The sequence below is a fragment of the Chionomys nivalis genome, chromosome 7, assembly GCF_950005125.1.
Source record: "Chionomys nivalis chromosome 7, mChiNiv1.1, whole genome shotgun sequence".
Classification (NCBI taxonomy): domain Eukaryota; kingdom Metazoa; phylum Chordata; class Mammalia; order Rodentia; family Cricetidae; genus Chionomys; species Chionomys nivalis.
This window is the reverse complement of record NC_080092.1, coordinates 43,141,020-43,164,406: the sequence shown is the minus strand read 5'-3', so window position 1 is coordinate 43,164,406 and position 23,387 is coordinate 43,141,020. Positions and strand designations below refer to the sequence as shown.

Below are 23,387 nucleotides of genomic sequence, written 5' to 3'. Positions count from 1 at the left end.
CTTGCAGCTGCTCTGAGCATGAGACCCTCAGGAGTTTCTGATGGCAGGGGAGTGGTTTCTGGTGGGTTTGGCTGGGGGTGTGGCTATCACTTAAGAATCTCTATATAAGTGGCTCTGGTACACACTAAGGGGGGCATTCCTGTTTCAAGGATTCTGGCATCAAGGATGACCCTGTCTCTGTCTCTCTGTCCGTGAGTCTTTGTATGTTTCAATATCCAGCCCCTTGCCCAGTTCACAAACTGTATGGTAGCGCATAGAGCACAATAGGCATGGTGCACCGCAAAGAGACAGATGTAGAATTCACTGTCAGGGACTGTGCAGCAGGACATTGATAAAATGAGGGTAGTGTGGGAATAAACTCCAAGAATATGGAAGGAGCATCTTAGTGCCCAGCCTGGGCTTCTGACTTAGAGATTCCCATTTTCTCTGAGGAGCTGCTTCTCTGCTCCACACATGCAGTCCTGGTGAGGGAACCCCAGTTGTGGACACCATCCAACCCCTAGGCACAGAGCTTGGAGAGTAGTTCAGGTGTAAGCAGACTTCAAGACCCCGATTTCCTGGACTAGGTGATTGTTCTAAAAGTAGGCAAGAAATCTAAGGAGGGCCAGTCCCCTCCTCTCTCGTTTTGTGCTAATGGAATCAGAAGAGAAGGGAGAAGGGTCTCAGTAGTTGACCTATAGGGTAGGAGGATGAGACTGCAGGTTGCCTTTACCTGCCCAGGGACCAAGGGGAGAGCCACAGATGGTGTGAAAGGGCAAGGAAAAAACACTAATGGTCTGGTTCGTTTGTGTGCTGGTCTGAATAAGAACGCCTCCCCCATAGGCTCATATATTTGAATGCTTAGTCATCAGGAAGTGGCACTCCTTGGAAAGGATTGGGGTATGCCCTCAGTGGAGGAAGTATATCACTGAGGATGGGCTTTGAGGTTTCAAAAGCCCAAGCCAGGCCCAGAGTCTCTCTCTCTCTCTTCCTGCTGCCTGTGGATCTGTATATAGAACTCACAGCTACCTCTCTAGCACCATGTCTGCCTGTGTGCACCATGTTCCCCACCATGACGATGATGGACCAAACCTCTGACACTCCACGGCAGTCCCAATTAAATGTTTTCCTTTGTAAGAGTTGCTGTGGTGGTGGTGTTTCTTCACAGCAATAGAATACTAAGATGGTTTGTTCTTCATGGTGCTGGAACCTAGGACCTCACACATGCTAGGCAAGTATTCTACTCCCAGTCACATTGATCATGTGTTAAAATCTTGGATTCTTCATGGTTGTAGCTCAGTAACAGGGCTTATGCCCAGCATGTGTGAGGTTGGGGGTGGGTTATATCCTCAATACTGAAAACCAAACCCCGAATCTGGACGCCAAACTCCCTGGTTACCTGAGTGGTGTGGTTGGGTCATTCAATGTCTCTCACAGGCTTTTATATTGAAACCTTGGTATCCTCCTGGTGGCCTCATTTTGGAAGGAGCTAGAAATTAGGGTAACTGCAGAAAGGAGGTCACAGAGGCATGTCCTTGAAGGGTATTCTGTCTCTTTACTTCCTGGCTGTCACGAGGTAAGAAACAATTCTTTCTGTGCAGTGCTTGGACAAGGTTGGAGCCTTCTGAGGCCATGAACAAACAAATCGTCCCTTCCTTCGTCCCTTCCTTTGGTTGCCTTTGGGTTATTTTGTCAGAGCAGCTTGAAGCTAACAGTGAGCTAAAACATTTGTCATGCATGGTCACTTGCATGAAGGGCCTTTGGCACCTCATGGGAATGCTTTGACTTAGACCTAACTCTGTGAGGCAATGCTTGCCTGCAGTGGGTGGTGAGGGAGATGCATCTTGAGTCTAAAGATGAGAAGAGCGAGGTTCTGGGTGGCAAGTTTGTATTTTCTCTGGGTTGCAGGTGTCCCTTGAACCTGCCTATTCCTGCCACAGTGTCTCCTGTCTCTTCTGACTGATGACCATCCAAGAGCAGTGAACACTTCTGTGGCTTGCTTTTATTTCCTGGTAGATGCTATATTCTTTAATGAAATAACTATCAAGAGGGAAAAAAATTTGTAAAGTTCAAACCTCTAACAGAGTGTGTGTTAAGCTGACCGCAAACTGCACAGCAGAGACATTGGACACCCACGACTGCCTGATCCGACCTTTGACTCAGGACTCCGTAAGTCTTTCCAAGCGGCAAATTTCTGAACCTGCCTCTGGACAGCGACAGAGACTGGAAGGTCGCTCGCTGCCCCCGTGAGCTTTCCGTTCACTTACAGCACTTCTACAAACTTCTTAGTCCTGAGTTTGTTCGCCAGCCTTTGGAGACTCGCGGACCTCGGGGTTGCAGGGGCAAGGGGTGCGTCCAAGGTCACAGAGACTGCTACTCACCCAGCCAGCGCTGGGCGGGCTTGGGGAGGCGGCGGAGGGCGGGGACTGGAATCGGCCAGACCTGTGGGTCCCCCTGCCGCGTCTGAGTTCGGGCAGCGCAAGGCCACATGGAGCTCCCAGAGGAGCCTGCTCCTGAGCCGGGAGGTGCGGACGCCGTGCCCGAGCGCCGTGGGCTGAGCCTGCTGCTGTCCGGCTTCCAAAAGGAACTGCGGGCGCTCCTGGCCCTGGCGGGTCCTGCGGTGAGTCAGGTGGCCTCGGCGGCAGGCCGGTCCCCGAGGATTGGGAGCCTAGTTACCTAAGTTGCCGCGTCTGACTTTATTAGTTGGGGACCAGGAGAGCCTGCAGCAGGCCACAGCTGCGCCAATGTGGAGAGCTTGGCGCGCCTCCGCGTGCGCCCTGAAGCTAGAGGGTCCTGAAAGCGGAGACATTCAGACTTGGTTTCTTTGCAAACAAGCGGTGAAGCCTGGGAGGTCGGGCATCTATAGAATCAACCCTGGGGCAGAGTCATGGAGCAGGAAGGTGAACTGTCACGTTGGAATTAGGTTTTCGAAACTATTTGGAATCTAGATCCAATGTCTGACGCAGAGGCATCTTGTGCCAGCTCCTCTCCCACCAAGCACTGTGTTCAAAACCCAAGTTCTTAACCCAGTTCTCTTTGGGGTGGAATGCTCTCATCAGTGGGCTTGGCTTTACTCGTTAGGCAAGGCCTCCTTCATTGCTGTCTCTTAGAAGCAATGTGGGTTTTAAGACCACAGAACGATATCACATGTGATCTTATTCCTGTTCTCTGCCAGTTTGGGGGTTTTCAGTCCTCAAGGGTGAGAAAACCCCTTCACTGGCTAAAAGAATCTGCCAGTGTGTGTCTGAGTGAATATACTATTGGTCAAGAGGCAGTCGTTTAAGCACCTTGGAGCTCCTGAGCGCCGGCATGTGTGACCTCTTGGAATGGCGACCCCACTCTTGGATATGTTGGCTCACACAGTAAGGTGTGGGGTGTGGAGCTGCAGGTCCTCCAGAGACAGAGTAGCTCACAGCCTTCTGCAGACAAAAGCAGCTGGTGTTCAGTCTCCAGACCTGGAATTCAGTTACCTGATTGGACCTTCCCAGATGTGTTAGGGAATAGCATGGGAACACAAGTTCCACCCTCTCCTCTCCAGAGACTAAAGAGCGGCCAGCTTCGCCTCAACGTAATCTCACTTGAGGGGCTGTCAGAAAGACTTCCTAAGAGCCTAGTGTGGTAGCCGTGGCCTGGAATCTCAGTACTTTTCGGAAGAATGGGGCAGAAGGGTTGATCACCCACGAGTTCAAGGCCACCCTGGGCTACAGAATGAGCTCCTGCTTCAGAAATCCAAAAAGGAAAAGAGAGTGGCAGTGTCCGGAGCTCCTGTCCTCTTCTGGTCACCTGATCCCCTCAGGTGACAGAAGGGAACTGGTTCCTTTTCCTGCATGGGAGCATGCATGTATACATGCATGCCATTGATTCCTGCATGGGAGCATGAATGTATACATGCATGCCATTGTTTTCTTACCAACACAATGTGTATCCATTGAAGGGAGAGAAGGAAAGGAAGGAAGGGAGGAATGAAGGAACACTAAAACCAACAGAAGAAAAAAAGGGAAATCTCAGATTGTAGGAGCAGCCAGGTGACCGGATGACTGCTTTGCAAGAGTGCCATCAACATTGGTTTCCCAATCAGCTTAGTCTCTTGTGATGGTGTATGAAGCCCTTCTTGGGTCCTGCACCTCTGTGCCCAGATGCTGGGCATCCCCTGTTTCCCGAGGACTGTGTTTATTGTCTACTGCCCCATCCTCCCAGGCTCCCCTGTAAACAGGTAGGGTGGCTGAGCTAACCTCCTCTGAGCATCTGCCCCGCTTTCTCTCTCTTTACATTAATTTATTTATTCATTTATTGTGTGTGTTGGGGTGGGTGGGGATGGGGATGCAACAACACCAGAGGACAACTTGCAGGAGCTGATTCTCTCCTGCCATGTGGTTCTCAGGCACTGAACTCAGGCGGTTTGGCTTGGGAGGAAGCGGCTGGGCCATCTCACAGGCTGGCAGGATTTTCACTTTCTCATTCACTGACTCTCCTCCAGAGCTCTTCCTAAAATGCTCACTGTAGAGCAGCTGCAGTCCTTTGCACACACGTGTGGAACAAAACAGTGCGAACTGTGCTTAGGCCCTGACTCAGCTGTGCAGTCTGGCCCTTGCGTGGACATCATGCGTTTCCTTCTTTTCACCTTTCTACCCAGCCTGCCTCTGTTCAGAGGCGCGGCCTCAACCTTCTGGCTTCAGGTTCACTGCCCTTCTCCTGTCTGGAAAGTTCTTCACGCTGTGTTGAGTTTAACTTGACACCTCCTGGAATTTTCTTCAACCTCTGCATGTCAGCCCAGCTTCTGGGCACTGACATGAGCTTTCTGCTTCAACAGAGGAAGTGTTAGGGCCGTGGAGACATCGCTGTTACCACACACTGGTCCAGGGGAATCACTGCACTACAGCCAAGGAGACATCGCTGTTACCATGCACTGGTCCAGGGAAGCCCTGCGTTAGAGTCATGGAGACATCATTGTTACCACACACTGGTTCAAAGGAATCACTGCGCCAGCGTCATGGAGGAGATATCACTATTATTACACACTGGTATGGCTGGTTGTTATTCCAGTTCTGGTTCTGTCACATGACTCTGGAGACGTCATCATTCAAGAGAACAAGCTCCTGGTTCCATAAGATGATTGCTCCTACATTTAGGGATGGGAGCATTCCGGTTTCCTTTAGCGGGTAATTACTGTCATGTGAGAGGTTACTTTGTCATGAAGTGCTCAGGAGTGTTATTACATCATCTGCATCTTTTCTGTCTGTGCTATGGCTTCCAAGGTTGGGCGTCAGAGGGAACTCAGACTGGGGACTCCAGAGCTGGAATCCCAAACGCGCTGTGTACTTCAGGAACACTGTTGAGTCAGGCGACTCTGGGCTAAGCTTCCTTGTGTGTACAGGGAAGAATGTCCCCAGTTGATGGCTGTGCTGACATGTTGTTGCTGAGAGTGGACTTGCAGTCCATTGTGGGAGAGGATGAGCCAGGCCCTTCTACAGTTCCTTCACAGTCCACTGGGCAGGCAGTTACTGGCTCTTCCTCTGAGTGCCAGGTCCCAGGCACACCCCACCCCCTTTCTCCTATCTTAAGTTTCAAAGCATAAAGGGTCTTGCTACCAGGTTTCTGTATTGTGGCATGCTGAAAAAGGAGCCATATCACTGGACGAGGAAGGAAAGAAGTGCATACTCCCCCACGGAGCTGCATCCTGCCGCTACATGGTAAACTGTGGTATGTTCGGTTCTGTCTAAGCTATGCCCACTTCAGTTCACACAACAGCCACTGAGCTATATGGGAGAACCAGTCCTTGTCTGGAAGTAGCACGCCTTCCAACAGCATAGCTCAAAAAGCTCTCGGGGATTCCCAAAGTAGGATTGTTGGCCGTATGCATGTTTGCATGGCACAGAGATGGAGAAAATATAGAAATGCAGATTCCTCAGTCCCACAGACCTCCCAAATCAATATGTTGAGGTGGACCAGGGAATATTTATTTATTTTCTTCGAGACAGGGTTTCTCTGTGTAACAGTCCTAGCTGTCCTGGAACTAGTTCTGTAGACCAGGCTGGCCTCAAACTCACAGAGATCTGCCTGCCTCTGCCTCCTGAGTGCTGGGATTAATGGCATGCGCCAACACCACCTGGAGGAACATTTTGAATATCTGCAGGTGACTTACATCTGTGACCAAGTTCTCACTCAAAACCTTGTCACCAAGGGCTGAGAAATCAATAAACTTCTACTCCAGAGCGTTGCTCCTAGAGGTACTGGCTATGTTTAGTACTAACCTGGTAGTGAACAAAGCAAAGGAGCAGAGCTGCAGCCTCCTGAGGAGACGGGGTTAACTGGCCTGGCCTCGGAAAGTGCATCCCACGTGAATTATCCGAACTTAGCTCAAATTCCTGGACTTTTGTGTCAGAGACACAGCATTGTGGAGGAAGTCATAGCCATCATTGGCATGTCGGGCACAAAGGCCTAGTAGTTGGGGATATATTTGCCCTCACGGCGGAGCCATCCTAGGACTAGAGAATTAGACGTCCTCAGTAAACAGGTGCTCTTCATGTGAAGTCTCAGATTCCTCTGCTGTCCAGCTGGGTGATCTCACTTGTGCCTTAACCCCTGTGTTAGTTATATTTCATTTTGATAAAACACCAAGACCAAAGCAATTCACAGAAGAAAGGGTTGATCGTGGCTTATGGCTTCAGAGGGCTTGAGTCCATAACGGTTAGCTTGAAGTACCAAAGCCTTCCACATTCTTCTAGGGAATGCGGTCAGGTTCTTTACAGCAGTAGCCCACTCCTTGGTACCAACTTCTGTATCAGTTACTTTCTGCGATTGTGGTAAACACCATGGCCATAAAAAACACTTGAGGAGGAAAAGGCTTATTTCTGTTTGTACTTCCACGTCACAGTCCAGCGTTGATGGATGTCAGGGCAGGAGTTCAAGCAGGAACCTGGAGGCAGAGCCTGAAGCAGAAGCTGTTGGACAATGCTGCTTACTGCCTTGTTCTCATGGGTTGCCCAACCTGCTTTCTTATAGCACCTGGGACCACCAGCCCACGGGTGTCGCTGCTCATAGTGAGCTGGGCCTCCCGTATCAACCGTCAATCAAGAAAAGGCCCCACAGGCCAATCTGGAAGTGGCATTTCTCAATAGAGTAATTCGTTCTTCTCAAATGAGTCTATCTTGTATCAAATCGACTTAAAACTAGCCAGCACATGCATCGTATGCTATAGTGAAATCGTGTGTTCGTTCCCATGGGTCAACAGTGTCCGTGTTTCTCCGGGGAACTGGACGGGCAGCACCATGTTCTCCCATGCACTAGGGCGGTGGGTGCTCATCCTGACCCCTGCTCTCCTCTCTTTCTAGTTCTTGGCCCAGTTGATGATGTTCCTGATCAGCTTCATAAGCTCCGTGTTCTGTGGTCACCTGGGCAAGCTAGAGCTGGACGCAGTAACACTGGCAATCGCGGTACGTGTAAGACCTTCCACAAAGGCTTTCAGAGCTGTCGACTGTGGCCTCCTGCTGCTGTGGCAGACGACCACAGCCTCGTGGTTTAATCATGCTTTGGGTTTCCTTACAGTGCTGGAAGTCAGGAGTCTGAAACAGGTTTCACTGGGCTAGACTCGGGGTGCCAGCAGGCTGTATCCTTAGAAATTATCGTTTTTAGTGTGATCTTGCAGATTGCCAGGCCTAGTGTGTTGGATGAAACCATCTGTGGAAGGCATGATCTCAGTCTATATCGTCTGGTGTGTGAGTTTGAATATGGGAAAAGGGAACTGTATAGGCTCCTTGAAGTTTGCTGAACTCAGGAGAGGTCGTCTTACCTACACACCAGCATTTCCAATACAAATGAAAGTCCTAATCCAGAATTGGAATGGGAGGGTAGGGTCTAGATCCAAACCAGTATCTGAATCTGAAATTGGGAGGAGCCCCAAACTTTCTTTGTGGTGGATACATTCCATAAAGATGAGGTGATAAGTCACCGGTCTCTGCTAGGGACTGGTAACTGGCCATGCAAGGGTAAGAGTTCCATCAACTTATTTAGTTAGTCATGTGTTTCTTTAAACACGGACTCTGGCTCTTTGCAGGACATATTCCTGTTCTGTTCAGCCCCCTCCTTGTCTTGCCCTCTCCTTTCTTGCCTGGTTTCTAGGCAAAACCTCTACCACTGAGCAACACCACAATTCCTTATTTGAAAATCTGAGGCAATATATAAGTGTATGCAGGTAAGCCTCAAGCAGGTTTCTACTGGCTGCAGTCTTGTGACAAGCCAGCTCTTACAGCAGGCTGAACTCAGCTATTGTCCCAGGTAACCTGCTACAGATTCAGTTCAGAGAAGCAGCTGCATGAGGCCCTTCCATACTACTTCCTGGTTCTAGGGAAGACAGTGAGTGAGCTGGTGAAGAAGTCTCCAGCAGGCTCCAGCTTTGACTATGCATTTGCTTCTGTGTCATTCTTGCAATTCAGGGCTTGACTTGGGGCGGGACACACTGGAGAAATAACCCTTGTCTGAAATGCAGACTGGAAGGGTCTTAAGTTCCTCTGGGCATTTCAGAATACTGACACTTTACCCAGGTGAACATACTTAATCTGAAACTCCAAAATCCGACCCGAGATGCTATGACTTGTCATCAATGTTGAAGTTTCAGATCTCTGAACATTTGGGGTTGTGGAGTTTTGGGTTAGAGATGCTCAACAGGCCCTCATCTCTAGTGGGTAGACTCACCCCAAACTGCTACCGTGTCACACCGTGTTCCTTTAGGAGCTGCTCTGAAGTTGGGGAGCAAGACAGCTAAGACTTCTAAAAAGTGGTGCTACTGTCGCCAGTCTGAGGTTTGGGTGTCCCTCCCTGAGCTCTTGTGTGTCATTCTAGCTGACCGAAGCCGTCTGAGCAGGTGCTCTAGAGGGGGGGCGGCCACACCATGGTCCTGACCTACAGCAACAGAGAATGGTCCTCCATGAACTCATTCGCTGTTCCCTTCCAGGTTATCAACGTCACCGGCATTTCAGTGGGACATGGCTTATCTTCTGCGTGTGACACCCTCATCTCCCAGGTAAAGGGAAGTACACACTCTCGGTGACTCGGCACATCTCTCCTTTGGGGTAGACGGACGAACTCACTACAAGAGGAAGAGCCATGTGCACACAGATGAGGAACTCAGAGCAGCCAGCCCCTGACACCCTTTGACAGCCATAGGCTCGGGTTTCCAGGCTGTCTCTGAAGTGTGGCTAGGGTTCTTTCAGCCCTAACGAAAAGCGTTGCTCCTCGTGACTGCCTTTGATCAGGCAGTGACCGTGTAAAAGTCCTTCCTATGGCTTTCACGTTGGAGTTCGGTGTGGTCCTGGGCATCTCTAATGGAGTCTGCATCAGGGTTATCTGGAGGACTTGCCAAAGCGCAGGTCGCTGCCGCTACCCGGGGCTGTGGGTGTTCAACATCCTCCAGGGGCATAGTATTCCAGCTTGCATAGGATGCTCTTTGACTAGGGTGGGTTATATCTGGATAAATCCGTCCTAAGTAGAAAATACCCTAAAATGAGCATCCATTGACTCTCCCTCACCTAGTGGACATCCTGGCTCAGCAGCATGGAATACAGCTTGGTCCCCTCATGATCCATAATTGGGTGGGAGCTGTGGCTCCCCCTCATGACCCATAAATCAGTGCTGCCCAGTGCCGAATGAGAGGATCACACCCCGCATCACTAATCTGGGGAAGGATCCAAAATAAAACCTCAAGGTTGGTTTCTACCATGCGTGCATTTCTTTTGCACCAACTTGGAGTTGAAAAGTTAATCCAGCCCATCTAAGCACTGGTACTCGGCAGTCCCCCTGGTGTATGTCCCCTCTATAGCTGATCCGAAGTTCCCACATAGATGTTACTGGACAGAAAGCTGAGTCACCGGCACCCTCTGGCTTCTGTAGGTTGGTAGGAGCTGATGCCCCACACTGCGGCCCTTGGTCCAGGTCATGCTTTAGTAGGTCTGGAGTCAGGTCCAAAAATCTGCATTTCTAACAAGCTTCCAGGTGATGCAAACTTGACCTCAGACTAGAACCGCATGGGACCTTCCATATGTCATTGCAGCTCCGGTTCTGTGTAGGATATGTTTGTGATGCTGGGCAGTGCAGGCAGCCCAGCTCTCAATCAGTCACACAGTCCTTCCCTAGAGAGATTAGCTAAACCACCTGCTTTCTAATGAGGCGTGACTGAAGGCTTCTGCATGATAGCTGGGGTGCGCCTTCTGTTTAACGGGTTTCTTTGCCTGTGCTCCCCAGACATTTGGGAGCCAGAACTTGAAGCACGTCGGGGTCATCCTGCAGAGGGGGACACTCATCCTGCTCCTCTGTTGCTTCCCCTGCTGGGCACTCTTCATCAACACCGAGCACATTCTGCTGCTCTTCAGGCAGGACCCAGATGTGTCCAGGTAAGGCAAGGTTGGGGGCAGGGAATCTACTTCTGTAGAAAGATTACACTCAGCCTCCAGGTGACGACAGAAGCCAGACAATCACACCAAGATAAGCTTAAACTGGTCTTGGCTTGTCCTTCCCAGGCAATGATACCTTCTATATCTGGCTTGTGCAACCTGGATACCCTCTTAATACTGACTTCCAGGGTCGAGAGTTTGTGTGGAATTGCACTCATGAACGTCTTTGCTTTGGGATGGCAGTCTGTGGCTTGTTAATACTTAGTGATTTCTGACCATTGTTGGTATTAAAATCACCTTGGTACTATGGATAATTCTCTTGGCCTCCAGTCACCCCCCCCCACCAAGTTCTTAACTGGTACAGGTGAGGTCTGAGGCATCAGTAACTTTCAAATCTTCCATGTGTGAGCTGCCATGTTTAAGACCCACTGACTTAACTGATTAAGACTTTTGAAAAGCACTTGCCACATGCCAGTGGTTCTGAACACACAGGCATTTGACAATAGCTGAAGACATGCCTGGATATCCCGTTGGGTAGAGGGGCTTGGAGTCAGGAAGGCTGAGAGACAGCCTGTGGTGCCCTGGGCAGCTCCCGTAGCTGGGGACTGTCCAGCTTCAGTGTGAGGCTCAGAATCCCTGTCTGAGAGCTTTAGACTGGAAGAAGCAGGGAGCTGAACGAGGGTGCAAGTGGTGGGCTTTGTATAGTTTTCCATTTGCTCCGACAGCCGAAGTCCATTTATTTAGAAGAACCAAGAATGCAGCAACAGTGCCCACTGTTTTGTTTTGTCTCTTCCTGGGAGAGGTGGCCTCTGTCGTCATTTTCACTATTTTCTGTTGTGTAGGCTCACCCAGACCTATGTCATGATCTTCATCCCAGCGCTTCCTGTGAGTTTTCAAGGGGTCAGAGACCCCATTCTTGGGTCCTTGGGTGAAAAGTGGCTGGGATGCCATGAACTTGGTCTGATGTAATTCTCACATGTGACATCGGCTCATCACAGAAGAGGGCTTCTAATTATGTCCCTTAAGGACACACCAGCATTTGTCTCTCAAAGAACAGAAGAAACTCCAGGATGGGGGTCATTGCTTTGACTACTTGCTCCTGACATATCCTTGGGGCATCCAACAGAAGGGTCCAGAATGTGTCTTTAAGGGGTAAAGTCTTGTCCGTCTCAGATCCTCCAAGAGCATCATTATGACCTTTAGACAGTTGTGTGTTAATGTTTAATAACAAGTTGTAGATGGTCAATGAACTGGCAAAGCTAAGTTTATTCAGTTGGATAGAGGGGCTGGATGGTTGCTGGGACTGCCACATACTGGGGGCTTAAACAGCAGGAATGTATTTCCTCACAGTTCTGAAGGCTGTAAGTCCAAGATCACCATGTGGGCCTCAGTGGTTTCCCTGTGGCTGCTATCCTTGGCTCACAGGTGTACCCTATTGTTCCCATGTAACATGGTTGTCTCTTCTTACAAACACACAACTGGGGTTGGAGAGATGACTCAGCAGTTAAGAGTGCTGGGTGCTCTTCCAGAGGACCTGGATTTGATTCTGAGCACCCACAACCGTCTGTAACTCCACAAAAGGGGATCTGACACCTTCATTCAGACATGTATGCAAGCAAAACACCAATGCATGTAAAATAAGAATAAATAAATCATTAAAAACTATGATAAACACACCAATCCTATTGGATTAGAGCCCCACTCCAGTGCCCTTATTTTGATTTAATCACCCTCTAAATCCAGTTGCCTACAGGCCTAGGACTTCTGTGTGTGAGTTTGAAGGACTCAATATGCCCTCATGGTAGCTATTTGCCCTCCTAATTGGCATTGCACTTCTTAGTTCATCATAAAATATTTTCTTTTTCTTTTAACTTTATATTCTGGGGGATAGAGCCCAGTGCTTTGCATGTTAAATGAGTTCTCTATCTCTGAGCTATACCCTCAGCCCTACCCCATAAAACCACTTAAATATGACATTGTTTCATTATCCTACCAAATAAGATGAGAGCTGGGCTATACTAGGATGTCAGTGTACACCCCAGGAGATCATATCTCCCCCTGCCAGACAGGGAGTGGGGGTGCACCTCTCTTGTTGCTGGGATAAAATACCCAACAGAAGCAACTTAGAAAGGACTCGCTTGTAGCTCATAGTCCCACGGTGGTGTGACTGGCTCCTATTAGTCACCTCAGGAGCCCAAGAACGCTTACTTACAGCTAATGCCCCTGCCCCTACCCCAGGAAGCAGGAGTTCATGCCTGTAGTGGAGCCAGGCAGAACCCATGACCCTATATTTCCCACACGTTCCACGACTTCTCCAAAGCAGCCTGCCTACTTGAGGACCACATGCTTGCACACATGAACCCATAGGAGACACTCCACATTCCACTCTTTGGCTTATGTTCATTCCACAGAAGCTGTGTGAAGCCCCTGGACCACAGACACCGCTTGCCCAGGATAAATGAGGTTTTGCAGAGTAGACAGCAGAGAGGGTGGCTGTGGGACAAGCCTGCTATGGTACCCAGATCCCTGATGAATGCTCAGACTGCAGAACTAACTCCTTCTCTTCTCTTGTAGGCAGCCTTTCTTTATACGTTACAAGTTAAATACTTGCTCAACCAGGTAATGTGGACTACTCTCTTTCTTTTGGGGGTGGGCTGATAGAATTGGGGAGACCAGGGTGGAGGGAACTGGCCTGCTTGAGAGTCATTGCAAGATGCTCCCAGGCTTGAGCACACAGGAATTTGATGTGGAGAGATCTCTTAAGTACCATCAAGGAGTGAATGAAGCATTATTCTTGGCTTTGAAAATTTATATCCAGTTCCTACTTGAAATATTAACATTGGCAATGCTAAAGTTAGCATCTCTGTGTTCTTTGGCTCTTTACTGGTACAAGCCTGTCTGCTCCGTAGAGAGCTGAGGGTCACCGTGGCTTGGCTGGGTCTAGGGCACCCACACCTCTTCTCGGTTTGTCTGAAGGCTCCTACTTTCTGAGGCAGAGGGTATAAAAGCTTGTATTGTGTTGATAACAGAGAATAGTCAAGACTCTTCAAACATGGCTAATGGCAAAGGCCAAAGGCTCTGGGAATGGTGGCCTTGACTTGGTGGGGGTGGATTTATGAGGACAGTGTGTGATATAGGGTTGTGGACTTTCTTCTAGAAAAGTCCAAGTAAAGGAGGAACTGGCCACAGATACCCATCACAGAGGCAGGCTTCCTCTAGCATATTTAATAGGGAGGTGTGAACGAGGGATAGGAAGAGGCAGGGAAGTTCCCACTTTCTGGACACTTTATTAACCTTAGAGTTTATGTACTTGAACTAGTTGAACACAGGCGGTATAAACAGCATTTCTGATTGTCCTCCAGGTCCTCTCTTCTCTGTCTAGACTCTTGTATGAACCAGGTAGAATCCTCTGCACTAGGCAGGAGCGCTGAGTGTGGGCAGAAGACACAGCGCACAGTGGCCTAAGAGGAGCTGGCTGGTCTGCTAGGGCCGCGTGCTATATTGACTGGTGATTGGGTTGGTAGAAAACACGATAATTTCTAGTGCAGAGATGAGCATTTTGAAAATGGTGGGCTGAAAAATGCCTAATAAGAAGAAATAATTGCCCTGAAGGAGCAGTACACACGGTGATGGGTGGGCCCTGGAGACTGGGCTGTGGGCTCTAGGAGAGGCAGGAGTGTTTCAGTTGAAGCATACTGCTTGTTTGGAGGAATATACTCCCCTGGAAGAGGGCAGAAGTTAGAAAGGGAGCAGAGGAAAGACAGGGAACATTGAGACCTGCAGCAGAGGAGCGAGAGGAACCGGGCAAGGAAGCGACTTCATTTCTTGTCACTTCAGCAGAATCTTATTTTCCAGGTTCTTTTCTCTCTGCTTACCCTGGTGTCTTTGTTAGGGTTTCTGTTGCTGTGAAGAGACACTATGGCCATGGGCAACTCTTATAAAGAAAGCATTTAGTTGGGGCTGGCTCACAGTTTCAGAGGTTTAGTTCTTTATCATTATGGTGTTGCGCGGGCAGATATGGCACTGGAGAGGTAACTGAAGGTTCTACAACTGGACCTGCAGGCAGCAGGAAGGACAATAACACACTGGCCAGGCTTGAGCACCTGAGACTTCAAAGCCCCCCCCCCCATAGTGACACACTTCCTCCAACAAAGCCACACCCACTCCAACAAGGCCGTATCTTCTAATAGTGCTGCTCCCCATGGACTTATGGGGACCATTTTTATCCAAACCACCACACCTGGGCCCCTCGAAATGCAGGCTGGCAGCTTTTCTGCACCAGAGGTGTAAATCTGACTACAGACTCCCCTCCATGGAGCTCTCCAGAGGCTCACACGGAGCTCACTTGAACTGTCACTCTTTAGCCCTCGTCCTGTCCTGTCAGCTGCATACCACCGGAGACAAAGCTGCAGCTATAGCGGTGTCAGGGGGTCTCACCAGACAAGGGGGAAGCACAAGGGCAAGGCTCTGTGGAAGCAGATGTGGTGTATTGCAGGCCTGCCTGTGATCTCAGCGTGACCTTCAGGGCCAGGGAGGGGAGCTGCTTAGTGCCCTGCTCCCCATGACTCGCTCAGCCTGCTTTATTATAGAACTGGAACACCTGCCCACAGGTGGTACCACCCGCAGTGGGCTGAGCCCTCCCATATCAGCCATCAGTCAAGAAAATACTCCATAGACATGCCCATGGGCCAGTGCGATGGGCAGTGCTTCAACTGAGGCTTCCTTCCAGCTTTAGTTTTTGTAAACTGAAACAAACAAACAAACAAACTGTCGGGCGGTGGTGCCTTTAATCCCAGCACTCAGGAGGCAGAGGCAGGTGGATCTCTGTGAGTTCAAGGCCAGCCTGGTCTATAAGACCTAGTTCCAGGATAGACTCCAAAGCTACAGAGAAACCCTGTCTTGAAAAACAAAAATAAACAAACAAACAAAAACCCAAAACAACAACAAGAAGAAGAACCAGAATCCAGGATGACTTTGAACTCAAGATCTTCCTGTCACCATTTCCCCAATGCTGCCACACAGGCCCCAGTTCTCCCCAAGCCTGCATGTATGTCTGGGCACCACTTGTATGCCTGGTGCCAGAGGAGGCCAGAAGAGGGCATTGGATCCCCCAAAACAGGAGTTACAGATGGTTATGAGCTACTTTGTGGGCACTGGGATTTGAACTTGTGTCTTCTGGAAGAGCGGCCCATGCTTCTACCTGCTGAGCCATCTCACCAGTCCCTCATCTTAAGGTGAGGCAGGAAGCAGGGAGGACATTCTTCCCGCTGCTCCTGCTTCTCAGAGTCAGTCATGAAGGAATCCGCTTTCCATTTCAAAAGAAACAGTTTGACGAGATCCTTGGTCCAGCTTCTGGATTTCAGGTTTGGTGGAGAAAGTGCAGTTTATCTCCAACCTCTTGCAAATGCCACCTTCCACTTTTGCTAATTCCTGCCAGTCTGGGCACAGCAGAGAGGACCTCTGAGTTCCTTCCACTTCCTGTTGACTTCTCACCTCCTACCAATTGCGGTCAGAGCTCTCTCTTACAGCAAAGAGGAGGACCCAGAGGGAGGGGAGAATGGGAAGGCGGGAGGTATCCTCAGCTGACCAACCGCTCCTGTTAAGCCCAAGTCCCCTGATGTTCCACATGTAAAGGTGTCTCCTCGTTCTAGGGCATTGTTCTGCCACAGATTGTGACTGGATTCGCAGCCAACCTTATCAACGCCCTGGCCAACTATCTGTTTCTCCATCAGCTGCATCTTGGGGTGATGTGAGTTGGGCTTCCTCTTGGGCGCGGGGGTGGAGGGAGGACTGCATTAGCCTTCTTCAGGGAAAAGAGAGCAGTTTAGCTGGTGTGGGTGTGGCCTTCTTATGTTCTTTGGAAAGTACTATCAGAGTGTAGGGGATACTGCCCCAAATCGGAGTAACCTCAGGGCCTGTGGTGGAAGAGGGCACAGTGAGGGGTCCATGGCTCCCTAACTCCCTCAAGCCAAAGCAGAGAGGGTGGAGCACAGTGTCCACCCACAGTTGCTGGTCTTCCCAGGGGTTCAGCGATAGCCAACACCATCTCCCAATTTGCCCTGGCCATCCTCCTGTTCCTCTACATCCTCTGGAGAAAACTGCATCAAGCCACGTGGGGAGGTAAAGACTTCCTTTCGATTGGGCTGTGGCTTTTGCCCGAAAGTTAGATATGTTGGAAACCCACCTATTGTACCTGCAGGGTGGTCCTGGGAGTGTCTGCACGACTGGGCCTCCTTCCTGCAACTGGCCGTCCCTAGCATGCTCATGCTGTGCATTGAGTGGTGGGCCTACGAGATAGGCAGCTTCCTGAGCGGTGCGTAAGCTGACGGGAGAATCGGTGGGAACTGGTTGGTGGGAACGGTCTGCCTGGGGCAAGGCTGATATCAGCTGCCCGTCTTTCCCAGGTATCCTTGGCATGGTGGAGCTGGGAGCCCAGTCCATCACCTATGAATTGGCTATCATTGTGTACATGGTAAGTGCGCAAGACCCTGTTGTGTGGCCGTGGGGGAGGCATCCTGTTGTCTATCCCGAGAGTCACACAAAGAGCAAAAGGCATTGGTGGTATTCAGTAATACCATATAAGATGTTCCTGGACATAAAACGTCACCCTGCAGCAGGGACGAGTGATAGGGACATGTAATCCCAGTTGCTCGGAGGGGAAACAGGGGAGTCACAAACTCAAGGCTGGACTTCACCAAGGAATAAGATAATTTCTCAAAATAAAAAATAAAATCAGTGGTAGAGTGTTTGCCTAGTACTCATGAGGTCCTGAGTTCGATTCCTGTCCCCTTCTCCCACAGAATCATCTTAGAACCCGGACAGTCCCTTTATGCCTGGTTTGGTCATTTCTCTCTGTAAGATGAAGGGGGGGTGAGGTGGGCAGAAACCCCAAAAGATCTGCTAATTCTGTCTCTGGCCCAGCTCAGATCCAAAGGAGTTGACTCTGTTCCCACACTGCCCCAGTGCAACGCCCTAGGGGTGGAGGGGTATGGAATAGGTGTCTGGTCACCAAGGTCAGCTATGTGCTGATTCCATCTCTGAACACACTGTGCCTGCTATGTATGTTTATGGGGGACTCAGAAGGATGGGAGACGGGGACTTGGACAGCTATGTGCACACCGTGTTCACAGAGGCGGTACTGGCTGTAGTTACACTGCCTGGGTGTCTGCCCATCAGTGGAGGGATGGGTGGACCAAGTACGTACATGCTCATGGTGGAATGTTGCTCACCCTTCAAAGTGGAGGAGATTCTGACTTGCTAGACAATACATTGCTAAAGGCTTTTCCGTCACTTTGTGTGTCAACCTGAAACTCTGAAGGGCTCTCATATATGCGCGCACCGCTTCAGACAGAGTGCTAAGGGAGGGACCAGGGTGTGGCGCTGTAGGAGGATGGATGCCCACAACACTTGAGGCTCATGCCCAGCACCATGCAAAAAAAATGAACTTTTTTAAACAGAGAGAAAGGGCATTTATAGTTTGGAGAAGGACTCAGCCAGCTGACATTCTACCCTCCATTGTTTATATTTAAAATATACAGGGTATACACACTTCTTTGGTTTTAGTTTATGTTTCAGTTCCCCTGGGGATCCAAGCGTGCTAGGTCAATTCTCCTACGTCTACTCCTTGGGGCATATATTTTTATTATATTTTTAATTTTATTGCCTGTGGAAGACTTTTTTTTTTTCAGATTTTTCGAGACAGGGTTTCTCCATCGTTTTTTTTTTTTTTTTTTTTTTTGGTTCCTGTCCTGGAACTAGCTCTTGTAGACCAGGCTGGCCTCGAACTCACAGAGATCCGCCTGCCTCTGCCTCCCAAGTGCTGGGATTAAAGGCGTGCGCCACCACCGCCTGGCTGTGGAAGATGTTTTTAACCTATACTTCACATTTTTACATTTTACTCACTTCTCATATTTTAGTAATTTTAGTTGAGTACATCTATCAAGGCTTGAAGGCCATGAGCCCATTATCTCTAGTCCAGCCTTCCACTGCCCAATGTTTAATTTATACTATTGTAATAAGATCATCAGCACCTCAGGATACCGCCTGGAACAAATACCTTTATGTGATTTCCGATTTTTTTTCCTGCCTGAAGAAAACAAAACAAACAAAAGATAAATGTTTACACTGCCGGGTAGCGCACACCTTTAATCCCAGCACTCGTGGAGGCAGAGGCAGGAGGATCTCTGTGAGTTCCAGGGCAGCCAGGGCTGTTACACCAAGAAATCTTGGCTGGGAAAAAAAAAATCATAAAAAGATCAGTGCTTACAAGTCTCTATATGTGGTCTTTGCACATCTTGTCCTCTGCTCTCTCCGGGTACAAAGAAGCACACCTGTATTTCTCCCCAGTTAAAAGAAGGCTGCACCCCTTCTCTATAGGTGCACCAGCTGCTCCCAGCACTGCATTTGGAGGCTCCCTGGCTGGCTGCCATCACTTGTTCTAATGATGTTCTCAGTAACTTTCCCCTCTGGCATACAGGAGACACGTCCTGTTAATGTCCTTTAATCATTAATGTCCTTTCATGGGGAACAGGGTCTTGGCCTTTCTTTGTCCCTCTTTTTTTTTTTTTTTTTTTTTGGTTTTTCGAGACAGGGTTTCTCTGTGGCTTTGGAGCCTGTCCTGGAACTAGCTCTTGTAGACCAGGCTGGTCTCCAACTCACAGAGATCCGCCTGCCTCTGCCTCCCAAGTGCTGGGATTAAAGGTGTGCACCACCACCGCCCAGCTCTTTGTCCCTCTTGACTGCGGCCTTTCCCCTCAAAGTGTTACAATTGTTTCATCTTAAGTGCAGCCTCTCCATTTGAGGAGGGAATTCTATGAGAAATTGTGTCGAGTCCTTCTCAGGACACTGTACCAGGAGACGCACCATACGGGCATTAACTAGGGGTATGTGGTCAAGTGGTTGCCGATGGCTTTCTTCACGTCACATTCCTGTCTCCCATTTCTCCACTGTTCCTCATTCTGTGTGTTAGATTTTCCTTAACCCTCACCATAGTTATCCCAACCTGCAAGGCAAACATTCAAGCTCAAATAAGTGATTAATCTTTTAAAAGTTATCATTAGTGAGTCAAGTGGTAAATGTATAGATATTAACGGAAAATCTTTATTGGATATTCACTACATGTGAGACTCTGTTCTAAGTTGGAAGCCTTGTGAGCTCTGTAAAGTCTCCATTATTAGAGTCTTTGTACAGATAGAATATAACATCAGAGGTTCAGCAATTGGCTTAGTGTCACGTCGATAATAAGTACAAATGTGTCAGGATCCAGGCAGTTCGGACTCAGAACCCCCACCCTAGTTACAAGGCAATGCCCCTTCCTGGGATTTTCTTTAGTAACTTTTCTGCTTTATGAATGGAATCTCTCTGTCTTTCAAAACAGACACTAGAGTGGACCTTAGTCAAGCCCACCCTGTATACTGTTCCCCTATGTCCCAGAGGACAAATGTGATTGCGTGGGGGTCCTCCCTCCTGTGACAGAGGCTGGAAACCCTGCAGAAAAGCCTAATTTATTGTGAGAATCCTAACTTGGAGACAGAGGTTCTTCATTAGCCCAGAGCTTCTAGTGAGGCCACAGAGATGTAAAAGTCTTCAGAGCCCATAGGGCCTTTTTAGCCCACACGGTGTGAAGCACAGGCAGAGTCTGTCTGTGGGGTCTCAGTGCACAGTCTTACTGTAATTTCTTTCCTTTTAGATTCCTGCAGGCTTCAGTGTGGCGGCCAACGTCCGGGTGGGAAATGCGTTGGGTGCCGGAAACATTGAACAGGCCAAGAAGTCCTCAGCAGTTTCCTTGATAGTCACAGGTGCTTACACCCCTTAGCCCGAGGCTCCTGGTGCACGCAGGCTGTGCATGGAGCACCCTGACTCCCCACTTTCTGTGACCTCCCTGTTCACTGTGCCCTTTTTTCTGCTTTATCCCCAGAGCTCTTTGCTGTGACCTTCTGTGTCCTGATGATAGGCTGTAAGGATCTCGTGGGCTACATCTTCACTACCGATCGGTGAGTGCTGGGATTTTCTTGACATGTGGAATCTATGATAAAAAAAAAAAAGATTGGGTGGATGTATCACAATGGGTGACTCCCCAGAATAGCTGCATCTTGGTGCGGTGTTCTGAGTCTTTTGCAAGACCAGAAACCTTACTGATTTACTTGAGAAGAACCTGATTACAGAGATAGAGAAACCAATTTGTGATCTGAATCTCAAGCTAGTGGGGACTGTGGTGACAGTATGCTTTCGATGGGCACGATAGTTATGAATTTTTAAAAATTGCTTTAAATTGCTTTTAGTGTGTGTGTGTGTGTGTGTGTGTGTAAGGGAGAGGAGGGGATGGAAGCCAGAGGACAGCTTGCAGGAAGCAATTCTCCCCTTCTACCATGTGGGTTCCGAGGATTGAACTCAGGCCACCAGGCTTCTTGCGCCACCTCAAGAATCCTCCTGTATTTTTTCCTGTTTTAAAGCTTTCACGGCACTGTTGACATTTGCAGACAGAGTTTGCATTGGTTGTTTAGTGGTAGAATTCTCGCCTGCCACGTTTGCAGGTTGGCTGGGCATTCTATTCCCCTAAGTTAAAAAAGTGCTTCAAAATCTGAAAGTATTTGAGTACCATGATACTATAAGTGCATTTGTCAGTTCAGGATTCACAATACTAAATGGGATAAAACAACTTAAAATAGATTGATGCGAGCCAAGCGCTGGGACAGCTAGCTCTGAGAGCTTGTAGCTTAGAGCTCCCAAAAGCTTTAAGATGCCAACCAAGAGCTGCCCCTGACCCAGCGAGGATCAGGTCTGAGCCACGTTACAGCTCTGCACGCCTCCAGAGTGGTAGCTCTATGGGGCGCTGAATGATCTTGGCATGCAGGGGCTCAACACTGTCGTGGGAGCAACCAGGTCCTCCTGAAGTGGGGAGTGGAGTCTTGAAGGCCAGGGCAAGAACAAGTTCCCTTGCCTACGGTTGCAGGTGGAGTTCTGGAGGTTAGCCTAACTGAGCTCCTACCAAGGGGGCCTCTGTCCCAGGTGAGTCTGTCCCAGTGAATCCCGAGGGCAGTTGTCTCTTCTTCCTCCATTGGATTCCAATGCCCCAGAACTCAGAAGCCCAAATGCATAGGGTACTGACTGTGATTGGCTGAATGTCGGTATGAAAATAGGGTCAACAACAGGAGTAATTGAAGAAGAGTGGTCAAACCCAGAGAGGTGGGAAAGAACCCTGAGCCCATGAAAGGTGCTGGAGTTCACAATCAGGTGTGCAGGTCTGTCTCCATAGATACTTGTTAAATAGCCCAACCACTCTGGAGTTCCAGGAAGGAACTGCTTCCTCTTCTTCCTATTCCACCTCCTCTCCTCCTCTTCTTCTTTCTCCTCTTCCTCTTTCTCCTCCTCCTTCTTTTTCTTCTTCCTCCTCCCCTCCTCCTCCTCCTCCTCTCTCTCTCTGTTTTTTTTAGACAGGGTTTCTCTGTAGCTTTGGAGCCTATCCTAGATCTAGCTCCTGTAGACCAGGCTGGCCTCGAACTCACAGAGATCTGCCTGCCTCTGCCTCCCGAGTGCTGGGATTAAAGGAGTGTGCCACCATCGCCCGGCTACCTAGGTGCCCCAGATCTGCCAAACTGCCTGGTTTTTAGAGTTTTAGAATATATTTGTCACAGAGATTAAAGATAAAATTTAGAAATCACGACACAGAACTGATTGCTGAAGAGACAAACCCATTCTGCGCTCTGCAGGGTTTTTTCTTCCTCAGGAAGGCGAGCTCGGATGTTCTTACTGTATGGAAATGTCGTAGAGACACTTGATGTTTGGGATGCCTTTGTCAGTAGTCACCAATTGCAAACTGGCTTTTCCTCCGTGGATTCAGAAAGCGGTTCGGAATCGATGCGGCTGCCTCACTTTCCTCCTTTGCCTGCTTCTCTTTTGTCTTCAGATGGTAGGCTGGTGTTTGCTTTCACAGACTACTCACTTCAGGGCAGGGAGCAAGGCGACCATAAATAGGTCTATTTTTCTTTCTCAAAGGATGGACGTGGAGAATCAGATTGGGGGTTGGGCCAGGCTCAGAGGTATGAGAGACTTCTTGTGCCTCCTGCCATATGAATTCTGTGGAGGGCTGGTGTACTGTGGATTTCAGGTTGGCGTGGGCCTAGTGCCCCAGGTTGGCCTGGAGACCATGCAGCCGGGTGGCTGGCACGGTACTGCCCACTCGGGGGCTGTCAGAGCAGAGAGGTGAAAGCTGGAGCGAGCCCAGCAAGCCGTCCTCTCCCCATCCAGGAATCCGGGGTGTAAAGCCTCTGCAGAAAGAACTGGAACAATCCTCCAAGCTTCTGAAGGAGAGAATCGTGCTACTTGGGCCAGTATGGGGTCACCCTGGGGATTCTCTTTAAAAAGGAATCCAGTGGCTGGAGTGATGGCTCAGAGGTTAAGAGCATTGCCTGCTCTTCCAAAGGTCCTGAGTTCAATACCCAGCAACCACATGGTGGCTCACAACCATCTGTAATGGGTCTGGTGCCCTCTTCTGGCCTACAGACATACACACAGAATATTGTATACATAATAAATAAATAAATATTTAAAAAAAATAAAAATAAAAAGGAATCCAGCCAGGTCAGTTTCTAGAACTCGGGTTAGGTCCCGCCCCCTGCTGGAGGAGTGGGCGGAGGAAGCCAACAAGAAGCTTCAAGAGCTAGGCAAAGGACAGACCCTGGTGCAGGCCCAAAGAAAGAGCAAAGCATTGAGAACCAAGTGAGAGGGAACCTGAAGGCCTCACGTTCCTACGGCAGACCACCCTTACCTAGCAGCTTGGCTGGAGAAGGGTGAGGTTCTGGAAGGTTCTGTGACCCTCGCCGCAGGGCAAACAATCCAGCATTGACTATTCCCAAAGAAAGGAGTGAAAGGCTACAGAGTCTCTTTTCCTGTATCCATTCTTCTGTTCCCAGAACCCCGTTTCGGCATCCCAGGCTGTGGGAGCCTCCACTTTACCATGCTCAGCTCTTTAGTTCCTCTCGTTGCTCTGAGCTCTTCCGCACATTCAAACTGAGGTGCCTGCCC

At 49.3% G+C, this 23,387-nt stretch overlaps 1 protein-coding gene across 1 annotated transcript in view; it reads left to right on the top strand.

Moving 5' to 3' along the window:
• The first annotated feature begins 2,466 nt into the window (after window positions 1-2,466).
• Window positions 2,467-23,387, top strand: part of Slc47a1 (solute carrier family 47 member 1) — a 34,994-nt gene continuing 14,073 nt past the window's right edge. Inside the window, exons 1-12 of the mRNA XM_057775341.1 lie at window positions 2,467-2,599; window positions 7,311-7,412; window positions 8,930-8,998; window positions 10,216-10,364; window positions 11,207-11,249; window positions 12,939-12,983; window positions 16,016-16,113; window positions 16,387-16,484; window positions 16,564-16,677; window positions 16,769-16,836; window positions 20,053-20,161; window positions 20,281-20,356. Coding sequence (XP_057631324.1) covers window positions 2,468-2,599; window positions 7,311-7,412; window positions 8,930-8,998; window positions 10,216-10,364; window positions 11,207-11,249; window positions 12,939-12,983; window positions 16,016-16,113; window positions 16,387-16,484; window positions 16,564-16,677; window positions 16,769-16,836; window positions 20,053-20,161; window positions 20,281-20,356 — 1,103 coding nt within the window. The 5' untranslated portion in view covers window position 2,467. The remainder of the gene's footprint in view (window positions 2,600-7,310; window positions 7,413-8,929; window positions 8,999-10,215; window positions 10,365-11,206; window positions 11,250-12,938; window positions 12,984-16,015; window positions 16,114-16,386; window positions 16,485-16,563; window positions 16,678-16,768; window positions 16,837-20,052; window positions 20,162-20,280; window positions 20,357-23,387) is intronic.